The sequence below is a fragment of the Theobroma cacao genome, chromosome 10 (assembly GCF_053813885.1).
Source record: "Theobroma cacao isolate CCN51 chromosome 10, ASM5381388v1, whole genome shotgun sequence".
In the NCBI taxonomy this organism is placed as follows: Eukaryota; Viridiplantae; Streptophyta; class Magnoliopsida; order Malvales; family Malvaceae; genus Theobroma; species Theobroma cacao.
The window spans coordinates 27012750-27032966 of NC_142648.1; the positions used below are offsets into that span (position 1 = coordinate 27012750).

A 20217-nucleotide genomic window follows, 5' to 3' on the forward strand; every position below is an offset into this window, starting at 1 on the left:
CATGGTATCCTTCTAATACAACGAGAAATCCATTATATAAAATACCATAGTTTATGGTACCTTTCAAATATTTCATCACCCTACTCAAGGCAATCCAATGATCTCTATTAGGACTTTGTGTATATCTGCTCAATCTACATACAACATAAGCTATTTCTGGTCGAGTATAGTTCATCAAATGCATCAAACTCCCAATAATCTGTGCATACTCAGACTGAGTTACACTATCACCTTTATTTTTCTTTAATTGGATATTACTATCATAAGGAGTACTCGTAAGCGTGACATCAAAATGTCCAAACATTTTAAGTAGCCTCTCAACATAATGCTCTTGTGTTAGCATTAAGCTACTATCACATCTTATGATTTTAATACCCAAAATAACTTTGGCTTCTCCCAAATCTTTCATGTCAAATTTCAAAAGCTAAAAAGCATTTTATTTTATCGACCACATCAATGCATGTACCAAAAATAAGCATATCATCAACATATAAGCTAATAATCACACATCCACTATAAATAGTTTTGTGTACACACATTTATCAACTCCAACAGTAGAAAATCCATTACTAACAATAACTTGATCAAATTTCTCATGCCATTGTTTTGGTGCTTGTTTCAAGCCATATAATGATTTTTTCAACCTTCAAATCATCCACCAGCCTGTGGTATTCATTACTCTAACTCTTGATGTCCTTGTCATCTGTCATCTTCCAACAATAAAAGTTGTCAATCACGAACTTCTGTTTCCCAACATCTTCAACAATGTATTTGTTATCATTGACTCCCATATTTGCTTTGCTTCTTTATAAGGGTTATATACATCAAACAACTCATTAGAAAGTGTGCTAATGATTGTATGCCTGCATACCTTATTTGCATGCATCCATGGTTCCAACATCTTGACATCATCTGGCTTGGAATCAATTAGGGCAAAAGCGACCCCATGAACATCAAGGATTGAAAAAAATCCTTTCTTGCCACCTTTTGAAGTTTCTTCCATCAAAGACTTCTATTTTGGAAATATCTGAAAATGGTTTGACATATGAAGCCGAGGGCATAGGAGGAATGGTCATCAGAGTGGAAGTTATGGGGGAACTGTTGACATTGGTGGTGGTAGTAGGGACAAAGGCAGCATTAGGAACAGTGGCAGCAGCATTATCAATGTGGGAATCCATTATCCTTAAGAATGTTAGAAAAAAAATTAGCAATAAAGGAATATAAAACAAGTAAAAACAATAATTGGTCTGAGGCATGGTATCATTGTCCCTAAGGATAATTTTCGCCCCTTCAGAGTATAAAACTTGGTGTAAAAAGGACTGTAGTGGTTATCCTCCATGATTTAATAGACCCTTCCTTATAGTTTGCACAAAGTATTAAGAGATGACAGGAACAGCAGAAAGGAGAAAACCTAGCTAGAAAAGAAAGGAGGCAGAGAAAGCTTAAAAGAAGAAAGGAGTCAGAGGAAATTAGTCGAGCAAGCTTAAGAGAAGAAAAGCTTTTGGTGTGTGTTGTGAGTGAGAGTGTAAGGTTGTATTTATAGGCATGGAGTGAAGTGAATGTTGCACCAAATAAGGTGAACGTTGTACCAGATTAAGGAGTTAAGAGAAACCTGGTTAGCATTTAACTAAGTCAGATAAACGTTGGAGCAAAACTAGAAGAATTAGATAAGCATGATTGAGTTTGAGTTTGATTTAATCAAATGCTGGAAAAGCTTAAAAAAACTTAAAGCCAGGGTACAAAAAGTCACTTGGGCACAACCCACTTGTATATTCACGCGCAAGGGGGAAATTTGAAATTTCTAAAGATTTGGTACAATCTTGTGTGCATGCGAGCCCACTCCGTTTTCCTTACTTGCAACAAGCCAATAATTGGTTTTCATATATAAGGCATTCACCTTTTATGTATCTTGGCAATGTGGGATGTTTGAACCTTATGAAATACACTATTTTTCAACATATATATCAAAAGAAATTCAATATAGTTGAATAAGAAACATTAATTAGCACCATGAAATTTGATTAAATTGCACTCAAGAAAACTGACTCACATTGCCAAGCACCAGCCAGTAAAGCCAAGTAGAGGATGAGGCAAACTTTTTACGAAATTATTTTTAGCCTTCCAAATTTATTGTCAACTTCTCTTATTTATCTTTGTTTCCAAAGACTAGTTCTGTCTAATTTGGAGTGAACTTCACACGGTCATCGAATACTTCGTGAGCAGTCTATAAGGACGAAAGGTGGCATTGCCTTATTAAAACATAAGCCGATGGCCATCAATTGGATGGTTTTAGTAACTTCCACCTTGGTACATGCAATTTCAGGATACTTTCCCAATTTTTCCTTGATAGCATCTGATATGATGTGTCTTTTGCTGTATACAGAGACTCTCGTGGTTCAATTCCTGCACCTGGTCCAAGGAAAACAAACAAATCAAAGTTTTTTTTTTTTGTTTATAGGATTTTGAGGTTCCTCACCCGTTGCCATGCACTGTTAAAACAAAGGGTGAAGCTGAACAACTATTTTCATGCATGGTTTGTTATTTTCAGGCAAAGTAATGTCTATCATATGTGAATAAGCAAGTTAGACTTGGGTAACAGTAAATATTATATATTTACCTAGTAATGGGTTATTGTAATCGCTAGCGAGACATAAAGCTGCAATGCAATAACCATATGAATCAGTAGGATAATCAGAATACATTCAATGTCCTTTCCGTTGTTCTTTATATAAATCTTCATTCATGCTCTCATAGTTGGCAAGGTTTGGCCAAAGTTGCTTCAATTTGTCTTGAATAGGCTTCAGTGGATCCTACAAGTTCACATACTCAAACAAATAAGTGATAAAAATTAGGAAAAAATAACAAAAAAATGCAAAAATTCATGAGATAGTTAAAATCCGGAAAATTTAAGCAAACTTACGAAATATCAACTAATTTAGCTGCCAAATAAATTAACAAACATCTAATTTAAAGTGATTTACTTACCAAAATCTTTTCTGGATCTGATGGGTTGACGGAGCATCTATTAGTTTTTGGATCATAGTACCGCGCTGCCATCTGTAAGCTGTGGCGATAAACTTTGGATTGTAAAACCACAAAGGACTGTTGGCTCAGGGTTCTAATATTACACACAGAAGGTGGCCATTGGAGACTGAGTCTGTAGGAGGCAAAGTTAGTCTGACCTGACACTAGCAAGCTCATTGTGGCTAAGAATGCATCAATAAAAAATTGCCTGTCCATTTTTAACAGTCAAGGAGATGCTTATGCTTGCCAAGACTTGTGATTCTCTTTTTACAGCAATTCAATGTCTGAAAGGGTTTTTATAAGTACTTTGAATCATCATCTAATTAGCCAAAACGCAAAAAGAGAAAAAAGAAAAGGAAATGACTACTTTGCCCAGTTTGAATTGAGGAAAAGAGGCACGTTTTTATTGTTGTGGGAAAAAGTAACAAAGATATCAATGTCTTATCCAGCAAATTTACATAGAAAAAGAGTCAAAGTGGAAATAAACAGATAAGCAATTTTGAGTTTTGGAATGACTCGTCGTTCAATAATATCAAAGATTATGGAACATGTTACTTAATTTCATACGTAAAATTTAAAAATTCTATCAACAGTGTAGTACTTGTGTGTGTGTAAATTCTATAATGATAAATTGAAGTAAAATCTAAAATTAGTTTGTACATCGACTACAACGTGAAAAACAACTAAATTAATAGGGATAAGGTTTATGAAGAATTATGAATGAGGAATTTGTAGTTTTGTGTTTAATTTACTTTTCCTAATTGGCTCCAAGACAAAAATATTGAGTGCTTATTTAGAAAATAATGGGTTGGGTGCCTCAATTTTCTAGTTTTTGTCCTTTTCTTTGTCTAGAGACAAACATATATTTCAAAATATTTAATTACATACCACAAGATCACGATCATGTTGTCTTCTTTATATCATTTCATATATATATATATATATATATATATATGAAATTAATTTGATGAGCATCCATAATTTTCACATGTTATAATTCCAATTTTATGAGCTTGCTGAGAAAGGCGAAGTTGTAATATGGAAAACCTCATCATTTTCATACCCATCAATTATATTTTGCCACATTACCGTTATAATGAATTTCTTTTCTTGTCTTTGATGTAGAAACAATTCTATTAAAATATTAACAACCAAATTTGCTAAAAAATACAAAATATCAAAAAGCAACTATTCTTAACGGTATGCAGTGGCAGAAACAAGAGGGAGGCTGGTGGCGGCAGCTACCACCCCTCAATTTCGAATTTTTATTATATATATATATATATATGATTATCTTTATAATTATTATTTAACCATTTTTTATGCAAAATCCTGAATTTATTATTAAATTAGTTCAGAATACACAAAAACGGACCTCAATTACGATATGATGAGTTAATGAATCCAACCCTGATAAGGTTCAAGGAAAACGTGATGGAGAAAATTATGGAACTTAATCTTGCTTGGTTCCAATTGGGGATGGATTTGGGGAGAGGGCAATTGGGAAATCGCTCCCACTTAAATCCTAAAATCATATGGTTTAAAATATTAATAATTTTAGTGTAAATTTTAGTTTGCCCCGTTGCATTGGGGAGAAATATCTTTTTATATTTTAAAAAATAATTAGATAATATCAAGAATTAATGTAAAATTAACTACTCTTCTTAAAGGATTTAAATTAGTAGGTGGTATATTTTCATTAGAAGGTTTTAATTTAATCACTCATTGACCTATGTAAATGTGAATAATAACAGAAACAAAAATTGTTAATTTAGTATATAAAAGTAATTTGGATTCACATTTTGGATCATTGGATATCATTTCACAGGATCATTTTATCCTGTGATGGGGAGACTTTGTGGGATTGCCTTCAACGTTTGTTTGATGTCATTGCAACCGGATTGGTTTGATTTTGTTTTTTGTTTTTTTATACAAAGGTTAAACTATGACGGGATTTTTATGTATCTTCTTATAGACTTTGTGGGTCGCTCTGGTTGGACTCTTGGGACCTTAAATGGATCATTCCCGGTGACATGAAATCTTTGTTTCTTGCTTGGAATGGATGTTTTTTGATAGGCACTCAATCTGGCGTATGGCTTTCTATGTTATATTGTGGACGCTTTGGCTTTTCAGGTTTGACATCATTTTCAATGGCAAGGTATGCGATGCTTCTCAGGCTTTCAATACTGTTAAATTGCGTGTTGGGTGGTGGTTAAAGGCCCATAGGCTTATGGATAATTCTCCTGTGTTGGATGTTATGAGAGAACCTTCCTTTGCTAAGGTTACGCTGAGTATACCAAAAGAAAAGCTTATTGTGGACTGGGTCAAAACTTCTCCGTGGATACCTGAAATTTAATGTTGATGGTGCAGTAAAGGGCTGTCCGGGAGCTTCCGGTCTTGGTGGTGCCTTGAGGGATGACAATGGTCTCGTTAAAATTCTGTTTTCTAAATCTATTGGTATTGCTGATATTCTAATTCTACTGAATTTTCTGCTGTTAAGGAAGCCTTCTCTCGTTTTGCTCCTTCTCCTTGGATTAATTCACATGAATTGATTATTGAGTCTGACTCTACTAATGCAGTGTTGTGGTCCTATAATCCTTCTGGCGAAAGAAAAACTTTAGTAATTTTATCAGCTGTGTCTGTAAGCCTTTTATCTTTTTCAGTTCCTTATGTTTCCTTCCTTCCTTTTCATGTAGATACAAATATGTCATTGAAATCACCTGCATCCATTTGAAGTAAAAAAATTTGTAAACTAAAATTTCAAATTTTAATCGAAATACTTTAATTTATGATATATCAACACTGACTTGGGCCACTATTGTTATTTGAATAGAGAATGCAGCGGGAGTATTGTAATATTTGACTCTGTTCTTTCCAGAAATTATGAGTAGGGAATAGTGGGACTGATTTCTTTTACAATCAACTTGGACCAATCAATTAAAGTTTGGTAATTAAGATTAAAAACAATGACAATCGTTAATTACATGTCTCTATTTACATTAGTGATTAAAAGTAATTTATATTTTATTTAACATTACATTTATAATCAAATTTACCGAGAGACTTAAATACATAATCCAAATCGTGGATAATTGTACCATCGAACGTTCTCAATATTTATTGTTCAAGGACAAAGCAAAAAAGGAAAGAAGAAAAAACAAGAAAGAAAAGAAAGATTACCACATAATATTTATTTAATTATTTCTGAAAGCCTAAACAGGATTGGAATCCAGCAGGCGTCTTAAAGAGTACATTTATTTAAACTGGATTAGTTCCAGCTCCATCATCTAAACTCTTATTAATTAAGAAGAGTACACTAAGCCATCCCCGAGGATAAAAGGTTTGATAGAAGCACCATACCCAGATAGCTTATCATAATATCGATTCCAAAGCATGATGCCTCCATATTTGGCTGACTTTTTTATCACCGGAAGAACATCAGATTTTAGCTTGTCCGCTGGAATATGCCCTCCAGAAGGAGCCGCATCGTCAGACGCCGGTAACCCCATAAATAAATGCGTCACGTTTATCGAGGTATCCCACTGATTCCATGATCTTAGAAGGTCGTCGGCGTTACCATCATGGTACTGGCATGGGGGATTATTATAAAATTGAACCCAAACAGTGTCAAAAAGGCCGGTATCAATGGCAGCCCCCAAATGATAATCAGGGAATATACATTGAGGAGCTGCAGCTAAGTAGACACTTTCGCTTTTCTCTTTAAGGAAGCGGGCAAGATCATCGTAGTACAAATTCGAAGCCCCTTCTATATCAAAATCAATACCATCCAACGTGGCATCTCCTAATGGACCAGGAGATGTTCTTCCTTGCAAAAATGTTTCCCATAAATAATCTGCTACACTTTGGGCATCATCTTTAGAAGTTAGATAGTAATTACCAATTGCACCACCAAGTGAGAGCAATACCTTGATTCCTAGTCCCTGGCAATATCTTATTTGTTCTCCGAATATGACGCATGTGCCGCTTGGTGGGTCGCAGTGACCGGCAAGGTTCATAGACGGGGTTTGGCCGCCACCAAAAACGTTAAGGAAAGCTATGTTTATGATCTCATATATTCCGGTGTCACATGCTTCCTTCAGGGTTCCCTCATAAAGATTTTGACCCCAGTAGGTGGAAATGAAAGCGGCATAAGAGGTTTTGCTTAGTGCTACTGCTACGAAGAAGATGAGCAAGGCTATGGTTTGTGATTTCCTAGCCATGTTTGCAAATGTAGGAAGGGAGGGTCTGAAATTTCAGGTAGTGGTGTGATCTGACCATGCTAGCTCTTGCTGCATTTTATAGAGTTTCCGGAGGCTGATGATGACAAATGAAAATTATTTCATTCAAGCTTTGGATTTTCTTTTCTTTTCTTTTTTTTTTTGTTAAAAAAGATGATATTGTAGGCACGTGTTTAATTCATGAACTAATAGTAAATATTTGTGGCCATTAGTCCTTACCTAAAAAGTTTTGTTGAAATTTCGCTTTCCCCATAAAAAACAAGCAGTACTGAAATACATAGTACCCTATGTTGGACAGTGGAAGAGATAGGTTTAATTGCATGTTGCAGTGAGCCATTACTTTCTTACGTGGATTCCACAACAAAGTTTAACATAAGGGTTTTGACGTTTGCAGAGATGGCCTCAGAGGTTTATTAATTACCTAAAAGACAATTGGCATAATGCTTAAAATACAATGAGTATAATGCTCAAATAAGTCTTTAAAATTATTGAAGAAAATTTAAACAATTTTTTATTTTTTTACTAAGTTTTTTCAAATTTTTGTATTTTTGTTTTGATATAAATAAGCTTTTATAATTAATTATTAATTAATTATTATTAGTCAAAATATCACTTGTCATTTTATATTTACATGATAATGACACGACGTTGATGTGTAAGGTGAAAAATATCACATGATCAAATTATCATATTAAATTAGTATATTACGTCATCATTATTATGATATGTTAACATGTCATATCATTATCAATTATATTATATTAACATGTCATGTCAACGTTACATAATATAAAATGATAAATGGTATTTTGTCTAAGTCAATAATTAATTATAATAACTTATTTGACGAAAAATAAAAATAAAAAGACTTATTTAATTAAAAATAAAAATATACGAACTTGATTGAATATAATACTCATGTACACATCCCATGGAGCTAATGCTTTTGTGGATTCCTTAACTAAATTTGAACTGCTAGTAATTAGTTCTTCTGTGCTGAAGATTGAGTGTTATTAGTATGTTATCTACGTTTTACCTCTAGGGTGTTTGGTCGTGAACTTCAATCTGATCTTACTTTGTTTGATCAGACTATCAGTTGAAGATACTTAATTATTAAAATTGTTGCTAATTGAATAAAAGAAATGTAGTGAAAAATAAAAGGTTTTACATGTGTATGTGTGTTTATGTATGGAAAGTTCAATGAATTCAAGTGTATTGTTTGAAAAAGTTGAGCTTGCTTATTTTCAAAATATTCTATCCTTTTGGTACGCCTGTTTCCTTGTTTTTATCCATTTTATTCAAAGACAAACGTATCTTAATTAGATATGACAATCGTATTGTCTTCTTTATATCAGTACATATCATAGAGTTAGTTTGGAGTCTTTTGGTCATCATTCTTTGCATCTTCCCTATTCAATGTGTACCAAAAAATTTTGAACATATTTTTTTGTTGGTGGTGTGCATATCATTGTTTGATCGAAAATCGATCATAATTATTAATAGAATGGAATCCATCAGTAAAATTCAATTTTTTTGTAATGACATAGATGCCACTGACAACAAAAAATCTAACTTTTTTTTATAATGATCAAAAGACTCCATCAGTAATAGTTCCCATTGATAAAATATGTAGACAAAATTACCAATAAAACATATTATCGACACTCAAATATTTGATTCATTGATTAGTATATAATTTTTTATTCTTAAAAAATAATTTAAATTCTCGTTCTTCTAATTATATAAAAAAAAAAACAAAACACACTATCGATAACCAGAGCTAGCCCTTAGGTGAAGCCATTCAAGCAAGAGCTTTAGGCCTCAATTTGGAGAGGTTCAAATTTAAGGAGAATTTATAATTTTATAATAATTATAATATAATTAATTATATAAAAAATATATAAAAATTGTGATTAGGTTTTCCAAGTTTTTCTCTTAGGGCTGTTTTTTTTTTTCTGATTGTATATTATAATTTTTGTAATGATATAAAGAAGACAATAAGTGTACTATAACTTTTGAAGACATGTGAAAACTGAGAAGCTGATAAAATTGAAATTACGGAAGGCAGATATTTGCCATGATGAGTCAGAACCATGTCCGTAGTATTGAAATCCACAAAATATTCACGTGACACAAATTTCCACACACTTTACCGGAGCAAATTTATATATAAGATCTGCTTTTGTACTAGAAAAGAACAAAACACATACAAAATTTAGTTGTACTTGAGAGACGTGTAACAGAGCAAATGTGTGGACGATGGACGTTCCATTAGAGTAGTGGAATTTCGGTACGACCGACATGACTGTCTCGGCGCTCAAAGGCGGAGGGAGAAGGCTAGTGGTACCATGCCTTTCAAAGAATTTTTAAATTTTTATAATTTATTTTTATTTTTTAAAAATTTTATAATTTTACTCTTATAATAATTTTTTTATTTAGTAAAATATCTCACAACAATTAATCAATAATTAATTTTAATAAGACTAAAACAAAATCAATTATATTTAAAAAAAACTAATTACAATAGAATTATTTTCAAAATCTTACAATCATCACTTGCTCTTTTCCATTTTTTATTAAATGCTATAGATTTTTTACATGTTTTACTTGTAAGCATTCTCTCTGTCGAAAACTTTTAATCAGTAACTCAATTTTTATATCATGATAATTGATAAGATTGGTTTATTTACTTAATTTATTTTTAACATTTTCAACTTCAAATTTTTTTATTTAATAATTTTTACTTGATGGTTTTGATTTAAGATTTACCATCTTAGTAATTTCTTATTAAAAGCAATTTGATTAAGCACTTAAAGTTAGTTATTACTTATTTATTTAGAGATTACTTGATTGTTTTGCTATAAATTAATTATGTTTTTTTCTTTGCTTAAATTCTTGTAAACAATTAAGTTTTTTTATTTAGAGATCGCTTTCTCGTTGAATTGTTTATTACTATTGTATTTAATTTTTATAAATAATTTTAGAGATTTGCTTCACCACTAAATTGTTTATTGATAGTTCTTAATATTTTTTAAGGGAGTGGTTTTCATTGAGATTTTTGTTATTGTATTTGTTAATTATTATTTATTGTTAAGTTTATGAAGAAATTAATTTATTATCATTATTAAATTATTTATAATTATATTAATTAATTCTTTTAAGTAAATTATAAAGATTGATTTTTTTAAATAATTCTCAAGATTTATTTATATAATTTTTATATAAATTTTTTTATCCAAATTATTTTATATTATTATCAAATATTAAATTTTTAATATAATTATTTAATTTATAAATATTATTTTTAATATTTTACTTTTTAAACATAAAATTCTGATTTCGTCATTAATATTGCAGGCATCTGCCTTCTCTATGCTTCTCAGTTTTCACATTTGCCATCCCGCCATTCATGCCATGTCTTGTCAACTAGGCTAGTTACCTCCCCAATATCTCCACAACAGCTAGTTCAGGTTAGACTAATAAACCTGACTTCTTCTACAGAACTCAGTCTCCAATGGCCACCTTCGGTTTGTGCCAGTTCCAATTACGGGTCAATCATCCCCGAAACTTTTACCAGGGCGGTCCAATAAATTCGAAGACCTAAAGCAATGAGGTTTATTTTTATTAATAATGTCGTTTAAGGGACATTTATTAATAATTTCTGATTTATTACTTTCATTACTTGTAAAAAATTTATCAAGAGTATTTTTTTGAGATTGTATTAAACTTTTAAATTTTTTTTAAGCTTTGAATAATCAGAAACATATTTTCGATTTGACATGAGGTATAAAAATATTTAATTATTATAATTATCATATATTTTTTAAAAGGTTAATATAAAATTAATAATCAAAATTTTTAATTCAAATAAATCAACTATCACATAAAATAAATATAATATAACAATATAATATAAATTCTAAATTTAAGTAAAAAAATATGTAAAGATTATAATAATAGTACCTAATTGTTGAATGCTTATTGTAAATTACAAATAAGGTTCACAGCTTTGTAAAAATAATAAAAGAACAGATTTCTTATGTATTTTTTGAAAAAAAATTGAAGTTAAAGGAAGAAAGAGCAAATGAGAAAGGAAGATTTCAAAAGTAGATATTACACACTGAAAAAAAATAATTGGTTTTATATATAGGAAAAAAATAGTTATTGAAAATCATTAAATGCGTTAATTAGAAATAAAAAAAATAAGTGAGAAAAAAATAGTTGTTGGAGATAATTAAATACATATGACTGTTAGTTTATTGAAAATAAAATAATATAATTGAGAATTAATAGTATAATAGAAATAAAGAAGTAATAAAAAATTAAAATTTATTAAATACATAATTAAAAAATTGAAAAAATAAATAATTTTATTAATTATTTTTTTTATTTTTATATATTTTTAATATAATTAATTATATTATAATTATTATAAAATTATAAATCTTTAAATTAGGGGCCTAAAGCCCTTACTTGGGTGGCTTCACCCAAGGGCCGACCCTGACTTTTACAGTCCATGGTTTATGGCCACAATCTATTGAAGATGACAAGGCGATTCCTCCTTATGATAAAAGAGAAAAAGGCACCGACGTCACACCTAACGAATATAAGTCAAATTTTGGTAAGTAAATTATTTTCAACTTTATGTACTATTGACATATTTGATATGTCAGCTAAATTAGTAGACATATACTTTTCTAACTGAGTTACTTCAATTTTTATTGTTAATTGATTTATTTTTGTAAAATCATAAATTCTATGGGGACTCATTCGGGACAAACTAAATAAACTTTGACCAAGCGTTTTGTAACAAAAAACGAATGAGGGATTTTTACAACATGAATGAGAAAAACATAAAATGTCTTCTGATTGTTCTGATAAACTTCACAATTATTTAATTGCAACTTTAAATTTTACTATTAAATACAATCCACTCAAAGATAAATCATATACACAAATTTAATACTAAATACTGTAATTTCAAAATATCATATTTTTTAATTTTACTTAAACTCATCATATGCCAATCTCTTGAAGTTAATCTGCAAGCTATTTAACCTTTTTGGACTTTTTCCATTAAAAAAAACATTGATTTATCTAAATGTTTGTACTTGCTTTATTTTTTTTGAAAAATAGAAGTATTATTCATTCAAACAGGAAAAGGAAGTCCTGTGAAAACAACCAAACACTTGCATAAGCAAGCAATCCAGACAAATCAAAGCAAAAAGAAAAGAAGCTCACAACAGCGGACCACGAAGCAAAAACAAACAAATCAACCAAGGTAAAAGAAGAACAAATGCCTAGATCACACCAGAAGCAACATCAAAGGGCCAAGCTCCCAAGGAACAGATCATTCCCAGACAAAACCCAACAGCAGCAAAGCATGAAGAGAGAGGAAAGAAGAAATCAGCTGCGCATCAAAGATCCAGGAGAGATTCGTATCATCCACACCAGGAGAACACACAGCAAAACTCAACGCAGCATTAAGCATTAATAATCAGCATGTCATTAAGCCTTCCCACCCCCTCTTTAGCAAGTTTGTCTGCAAAGTCATTCCCAGATCTAGGAAGATGTCTTATGCTCCACCTGCCAACTTTGGATTTAAGATATGTACTTGCTTTATTAAATTATAGTGTAATGAATAAATGCTGGAGGAGAGTTACTCTTCCTTTTTTTGTCGGTTTCCTTTGCCAGATGGCCGTCTGACCCTTCTTGTATGTTTTTTATTCTAGAATGTTCTGCTGTTAAACTTGTTTTAATCTTGACTTAATCCTGTCTTATTTTGTTATTAGTTTTTGTGTTTTGATTTGCTTTTACCTCAATCAATTTTAATAAACTTGTCTAAACATAAGGCTTAAATAATGGGTCTGAGGTAAAGCCTAATACCTAATTTGTTTGGGTTTAATATTGTTGGGAAATTGCGGAATTGTCTCTAAAGAATTGCCCAAGATCTAACCCAATCAATAGAATAAAGAAAGAAAGAAATCAAGCACACCCACAAGAACACAAGAATTTACGTGGTTCGGTCTTTTGATGACCTACGTCCACGGGCACAGCAACAGAGAAAAATTCACTAAGAGAAAAATCAGGAGATTACAAGAACAGTCTCAAACTCATAACCCTTATCCCACGTACACCTAAGTCACTCTCTCTAAATCTAGGTGATTTTTATTCTTTAACCCATAGGGTCCTTTTATAGTATCAAATACAATAACCTTATCCTAATATAATTAGGAATCTTATCCTAATAGAATTAGGAATTGTTATTCTAATCTAACTAGATTTAAAGACTATTTTGTAAGGTATACTAATTTAATTAGAATTAAACAATCCTAATTAAATCACAATTCAAGACTATCCTAACAAATCTCCACCTTAGGCTTGAATTCACCAAGCTCCACCTTACGAACCAATCTCTGTCGACACCGCCACTGCCCCAATTGGCCTCAAGCACTATGAACACCGATCAAGTCCAAGCAATGCTTGAACTTTATCCCAAAAACTGACTTAGTTAACATATCTGCCGGATTTTCATCTGTAGCTATTTTCTTTACTACAATCTCACCTTTAGAAATAATCTCTCGAACGAAGTTACACTTGACTTGGATGTGTTTGGTTCTCTCATGAAACATCTGATTTTTAGTCAAATGTATAGCACTTTGACTATCACAAAACACAACTGTTTGTGTTTGTTCAAAACCAAGATCACTAACCAAGCCTTTAAGCCACAAAGCCTCCTTCACTGCCTCGGTCACAGCCATATATTCAGCTTCAGTTGTAGACAAAGCAACGGTTGATTGAAGAACTGCTTTCCAACTGATTGCAGATCCTGAGAGAGTGAACACATACCCCGTTTGAGATCTTCTACTATCTAGATCACCAGCAAAATCTGAATCGGAGAAGCCAACCACATTACAACTAGTGTTTGCACCTCCTTCATATACTAAGCCAATATCTATAGTGCCTTTTAAATATCGAAAGATCCACTTCACAGCTTGCCAATGTCCTTTTCCTGGTTTATCCATGAATCTACTAACCATACTAACAGCATGTGAAATATCAGGCCTAGTACATACCATAGCATACATAATGCTACCCACTGCATTAGCATAAGGAACACGAGTCATGTACTCCTTCTCATCCTCCGTTTGTGGTGATAAACCAGTTGAAAGTTTTAGGTGTAGTCCCAATGGAGTAGTCACAGACTTAGCATCTTGCATTCCAAAACGTTCTAGTACCTTTTGAATGTATTTCTTTTGTGACAAACATAATCTCGACGCTCGTCTATCTCTGACAATTTCCATACCCAATATTTTCTTTGCATCACCTAAGTCTTTCATCTCAAACTCACCACTAAGCTGCTCCTTTAAAACATCAATGTCTGACATACTTTTGGCGGCAATAAGCATGTCATCCACATACAACAACAAATAGATAAACGAATCATCTTGAAGCCTTTTATAGTAGACACAACCATCATGTACACTTTTAGTGTACCCTTGTGCCTCCATGAACATATCAAACCTTTTATACCATTGCCTAGGAGATTGTTTTAAGCCATATAATGAATTTTTAAGTAAACATACACAATCTTCCATACCTGGAACAACGAATCCCTCAGGTTGTTGCATGTAGATCCGCTCTTCAAGCTCACCATGTAAAAACGTTGTTTTGACATCAAGTTGCTCCAACTCAAAGTTAAAATATGCCACTATAGCAAGCAACACGCGGATTGAACTATGCCTCACGACAGGAGAGAATACTTCATTATAGTCAATTCCCTCTCTTTGTGCATACCCTTTTGCCACAAGTCGTGCTTTAAATCTAGCATTTTCAACCCCTAGGATCCCTTCCTTTTTCTTGAAGACCCATTTGCATCCCACAACTTTTTGGCCTTTAGGTGGTTTCACAAGCTCCCATGTTTGATTTCGATGTAAAGACTCAATCTCCTCATTCATAGCAGTTAGCCATTGAGAAGACTCGATACAGGTAATTGCCTCACGATAAGAGTAAGGCTCATTAGTCTTTACTTCTTCCGCCACAAATAAAACATAAGAATCAAAATCACGCTCCACACAAGTAACAAAATCATCAAACTTCTGAGGAGCTTTTGAAATCCTTCTAGATCTATCTGTAGCAATGCTTCGTTGTTGTATATGAGATACTGATTCTTGTTCCTCTTGTGATTCATTTTGGATTTCACTATCATCTTGCACTGTCCTAGGAGCATTGATTTCAAGCTCCACCTGCTTGTCCACTTCTTGGTCTGATGAGATTGCAATTCTAGACTTTATCCCATGAAGTAATGCAGACTCGTCAAAGGTAACATCCCGACTTAACATAAACTTTGGGGATTTCGGATCAGTACACCACAGTCGATAACCTTTTACCCCAGATGCATAGCCTAGGAATATGCACTTCTTTGCCCTCGGCTCAAGCTTACCATCATTTACATGAGCATAAGCAGGACAACCAAATACTCTCAATATAGAGTAATCAGCGGGTTTACCTGACCAAACTTCCTCGGGAGTCTTTAATTCAATTGCAGTTGATGGAGACCGATTTACCAAGTAGCAAGCCATGTTGATAGCTTCTGTCCAGAATACTTTAGATAAACCAGCATTAGAAAGCATGCATCTTGCTCTTTCAACAAGTGTTCTATTCATCCGTTTTGCAATACCGTTTTGTTGTGGTGTTTTGATGACAGTGCGATGTCTAATGATTCCCTCATTCTTGCAGAATAGATCAAACTCACCTTTGCAAAATTCCAAACCGTTATCTGTTCGAAAGCGCTTGATCCTTTTCCCTGTCTGCTTCTCGATCAATGCCTTCCATTGCAAAAAGGTGGTAAACACTTCACTTTTAGCCTTCAGAAAATACGTCCATACTTTTCTTGAAAAATCATCAATAAATGTTAACATGTATAATGATCCACTTTTTGATGCCACAGGAGAAGGACCCCATAAATCTGAGTGGATATAGTCTACTGTACTCTTGGTTCGATGTGTAGCAATGCTAAATTTCACTCGGTGTTGTTTGCCATAGATGCAATGTTCACAGAAATCTATCTTGCCAGTCTTTTGACCACATAGTAAACCACGCTTACTCAATTCTGTCATTCCTTTCTCACTCATATGACCTAATCTCATATGCCATAAACGTGTAACATCATCATCAAGATCATGGGATGAGACTACAGAAGCAGTTCCAATAATCGTACTTCCCACTAGACGATAAAGGCCACCGGATAACTTACCTTTCATGATAGTTAAGGCTCCTTTAGATACCTTCAAGACACCATCTTGGCCACTATATTTGCAACCCTTCTTATCTAACAAACTCAAGGATATCAAATTCTTTTTCATGTTAGGTACATGTTTCACCTCAAGTGCCCTTACTATACCATCAAACATCTTGATTCGAATTGTGCCAATCCCAACAACTGAGAGAGAGAAATCATCTCCTAATTGTACAGTGCCCATATCAACAGATTGATAAGTTGTAAACCAATCACGCCTAGGACATATGTGGAAGCAACAGGCCGAATCTAAGATCCATGTATCCTTCAGGTTACCATTAGTAACTGCAAGAACACTATCAGCTTCCTCAAAAGTATCAAAATCATCTTCAACTACGTTTGCAGTATTTTCAGACTTATTGATCTTTTCATCACCCTTGAATTTAGTACAGTCTTGACGAAAGTGACCTTTTTTACCACAGTTCCAACAAGTCTTTCCTCTTGATCTAGATTTGGATCTAGATTTACCTTTTCTGTCTATGCCTTTCTCTTTACCTCTACCTCTATTTACAACCAAACCTTCTGCTTGATTTTCATTCCGAATACCACCAACTTTCTTCTTTAATTCCTTGGAATTTAAAAATGCCCTTACATCCTCGAAAGTGAGAGTGTCTCGGCCGTATAGCATAGTATCCACGAAGTTTTCATACGATGGAGGCAAAGAACATAAAAGAATTAGGGCTAAGTCTTCATCCTCAATTTTAACATCGATATTCTTTAAATCAAGAATAACTCTATTAAATTCATCAATGTGGGTATTAACGGACGTACCTTCACTCATCTTGAGAGTATACAATCGTTGCTTCATATAAAGCCGATTCGTCAAGGACTTGGTCATATAAATACTTTCGAGTTTAAACCACACTGCAGCAGCAGATTCTTCATCCGTGACTTCTCTTAGCACCTCATCAGACAAAGCAAGGAGAATAGCACTATGTGCTTTTTCCATAAGGTCATCTTTCTCACCATCAGATAAATTCGAGGGAAGATGTTCTTTTCCCTTCAGTGCCTTCAACAGTCCTTGTTGCACTAGCAATGCGCGCATCTTAACACGCCACAGGCTGAAATCGTTTCTTCCATTAAACTTTTCAATCTCATACTTGGTCGACGAAGTTGCCATAGCGAGATTCAGATTGACCCAAGACCTTGAAGCTTTGATACCAGTTTGTTGGGAAATTGCGGAATTGTCTCTAAAGAATTGCCCAAGATCTAACCCAATCAATAGAATAAAGAAAGAAAGAAATCAAGCACACCCACAAGAACACAAGAATTTACGTGGTTCGGTCTTTTGATGACCTACGTCCACGGGCACAGCAACAGAGAAAAATTCACTAAGAGAAAAATCAGGAGATTACAAGAACAGTCTCAAACTCATAACCCTTATCCCACGTACACCTAAGTCACTCTCTCTAAATCTAGGTGATTTTTATTCTTTAACCCATAGGGTCCTTTTATAGTATCAAATACAATAACCTTATCCTAATATAATTAGGAATCTTATCCTAATAGAATTAGGAATTGTTATTCTAATCTAACTAGATTTAAAGACTATTTTGTAAGGTATACTAATTTAATTAGAATTAAACAATCCTAATTAAATCACAATTCAAGACTATCCTAACAAATATCAACCCATAAACAAAAAAAAAAATACAAATAAGAATAAAATAAAACAAAAGGTGTTGTCACAAATTTCCACACTTTGGGGGAAGGAAGCTACTGTGCAGGAGGTTAATAAGGACTCGTTGTATCAGCTTGGTTGTTGCTTTCGAAGTTTTTATGCATCTCTTTTTATTCCAAGCTTTTCGGTCTTGTTTCACCTTGTTTTGCTTTTATGGTTCATGTCTTCTTGTATGAGCAAAAGACGTTTAGGGTTTAGGGTATTGAAATTTTTTTATGGTTCATGTTTTCTTGGTTGTTTTGTTGTAGTTGAGAGACGTGTAAAAGAGGAAATGGGGAAGTTGAGTGTCTAGTAGAGTAGTTGAATTTCAATACGACTGACCTGATTTCTTTTTTTTTCGGAAAAGGCATAATCCGTATATATTTCATAAAGATGGGTTACAACTCTGCTCCTGTAAATCAAAGACAAGACTTATCACAGCAAACCACAACCCTGAAAGCTTTAGAGATGGCTAAAGCATTTACATGCAAGCTGGATTGGTACGTGCGACTGACATGATTCTCTCAACACAGCTAATTATGTGCCTTCCCTTTCCCTATTGTTTAGCTCAACTCAGGAAACAAGTCTTGGAAACCGGTTTAGACGCTCTTTGAGTCTGGTTTCTTTTTGTGATTGTACGTACATATTCTCCTCCAGTCTTAAACAAAAGATTAGAGACTTGGTTAAATAAACAAATCATCTTTAAGAAAAATCTGCCTTCCCTTTGCTTCTCAGTTTTAACATTTGTCACAAAATTATAGTACTCGTATTTTCTTTATATCATTACATTCTATGGAATTAATTTGACGACCATCCATAATTTCAACATGTTATAATTAATTAATGAAAAAAACTATTATGCTTAATCTGTAGTATAACTTGAGTACACAACGTTTACATCAAAGCATCTTTTACGTACTTGAGTTAATACAATCAATCAATCAATTACAAGAAACGTTCACTACCTTAGAAGAAGATCTCTCGAGAAAACCTCTAACTATCTTTCTAAACTTAACTAAATATAGTTTTGATGTGGCAAATTTTCATCATTTTTCTCTAATGAACCTTAATTCATAACGGGCAAAGCAGTCATTTCCTTCTTTTTTTCTTTTTTGTTTTGGCTGACCATACCACGACTCAAAGTGCCTATAAAAATCCTCGCAAACATTGCATTGATGTAAACCACTTATTAGCATCTTGATCTTAAGTGTGAAAATGCAGAGGCAATTGCTTGTTGCTGCTGTCTTAGCCACATTGAGCTTGCTAATTTCTGGTCAGACTGATTACCCTGATTTCTTCTACAAACTCAGTCTCCAATGGCCACCTTCGGTTTGTGCCAATGCCAAGTGCCGGTCACCCATCCCCCGCACTTTTACAATCCATGGTTTATGGCTACAATCTGTTGAAGATGACGAGCCGATTCGTCCGTATAATGAAAAAAAAATGCACCGATGTCATACCTATGGCTGCAGATCAAATTAGGGTAAGCAATTCATTTTCAAATTTATGTACTATTGATATATTTGATATGTCAGTTAAATTAGTCGACATCAACTTTTCTAATTAAGTTATTTCAATTGTATTGTGTATTGATTTGTTTATGTAAAATCATTGGGTTGATTCAAACGCATCTGTCCCCAACTAAATAAATCTTGGCCAAACCTTTTGAAGATAGATAAGGTTAAGGATCCAAATTTGGAATTTTGAAAATATGAATGGGAAACACATGGAATGTGTTCCGACTATCCTAAAAACCCTAAGGATTATTTCGCCTCAACCATAAATCTTGCTACTGCAAACAATCCATGCAAAGGTAAATCATATGCACAAATTTAATACTAAATACTATAACTTCAATAATATCATACTTTATAACTATATTTAAGCTCATCATATGCCAAACTCTCTTGAAGTTAATTTGCAAGTTATTCAATATTTTTGAACTTTTTCCATTAAAGAAAAACATTGATTATATATATTTTTGGTTTCGTCTTCAA

The 20217-nt window shown here is 33.1% G+C and overlaps 1 protein-coding gene and 2 long non-coding RNA genes across 3 annotated transcripts; 2 read left to right on the forward strand and 1 right to left on the reverse strand.

Annotated features, from left to right (window-relative positions):
* Positions 1-6200: 6200 nt before the first annotated feature.
* On the reverse strand, positions 6201-7319 carry LOC18587307 (acidic endochitinase-like). The gene has a single exon (XM_018129622.2). The coding sequence runs from the start codon at positions 7242-7244 to the stop codon at positions 6327-6329; it is 918 nt and encodes a 305-aa protein (XP_017985111.2). The 5' UTR covers positions 7245-7319; the 3' UTR covers positions 6201-6326.
* A 4493-nt stretch (positions 7320-11812) lies between these two features.
* On the forward strand, positions 11813-13032 carry LOC148760545 (uncharacterized). The gene is made up of 2 exons (XR_016023206.1): positions 11813-11883; positions 12420-13032. It is a non-coding gene; the product is annotated as an uncharacterized LOC148760545 (long non-coding RNA).
* A 2451-nt stretch (positions 13033-15483) lies between these two features.
* On the forward strand, positions 15484-16261 carry LOC148760546 (uncharacterized). The gene is made up of 3 exons (XR_016023249.1): positions 15484-15584; positions 16002-16106; positions 16213-16261. It is a non-coding gene; the product is annotated as an uncharacterized LOC148760546 (long non-coding RNA).
* The last annotated feature ends 3956 nt before the right edge of the window (positions 16262-20217 follow it).

What these genes read in the sequence shown, in the direction of transcription:
- LOC18587307 (XM_018129622.2), bottom strand. Translation starts at nt 7,244, where the DNA reads ATGGCTAGGAAATCACAAACCATAGCCTTGCTCATCTTCTTCGTAGCA.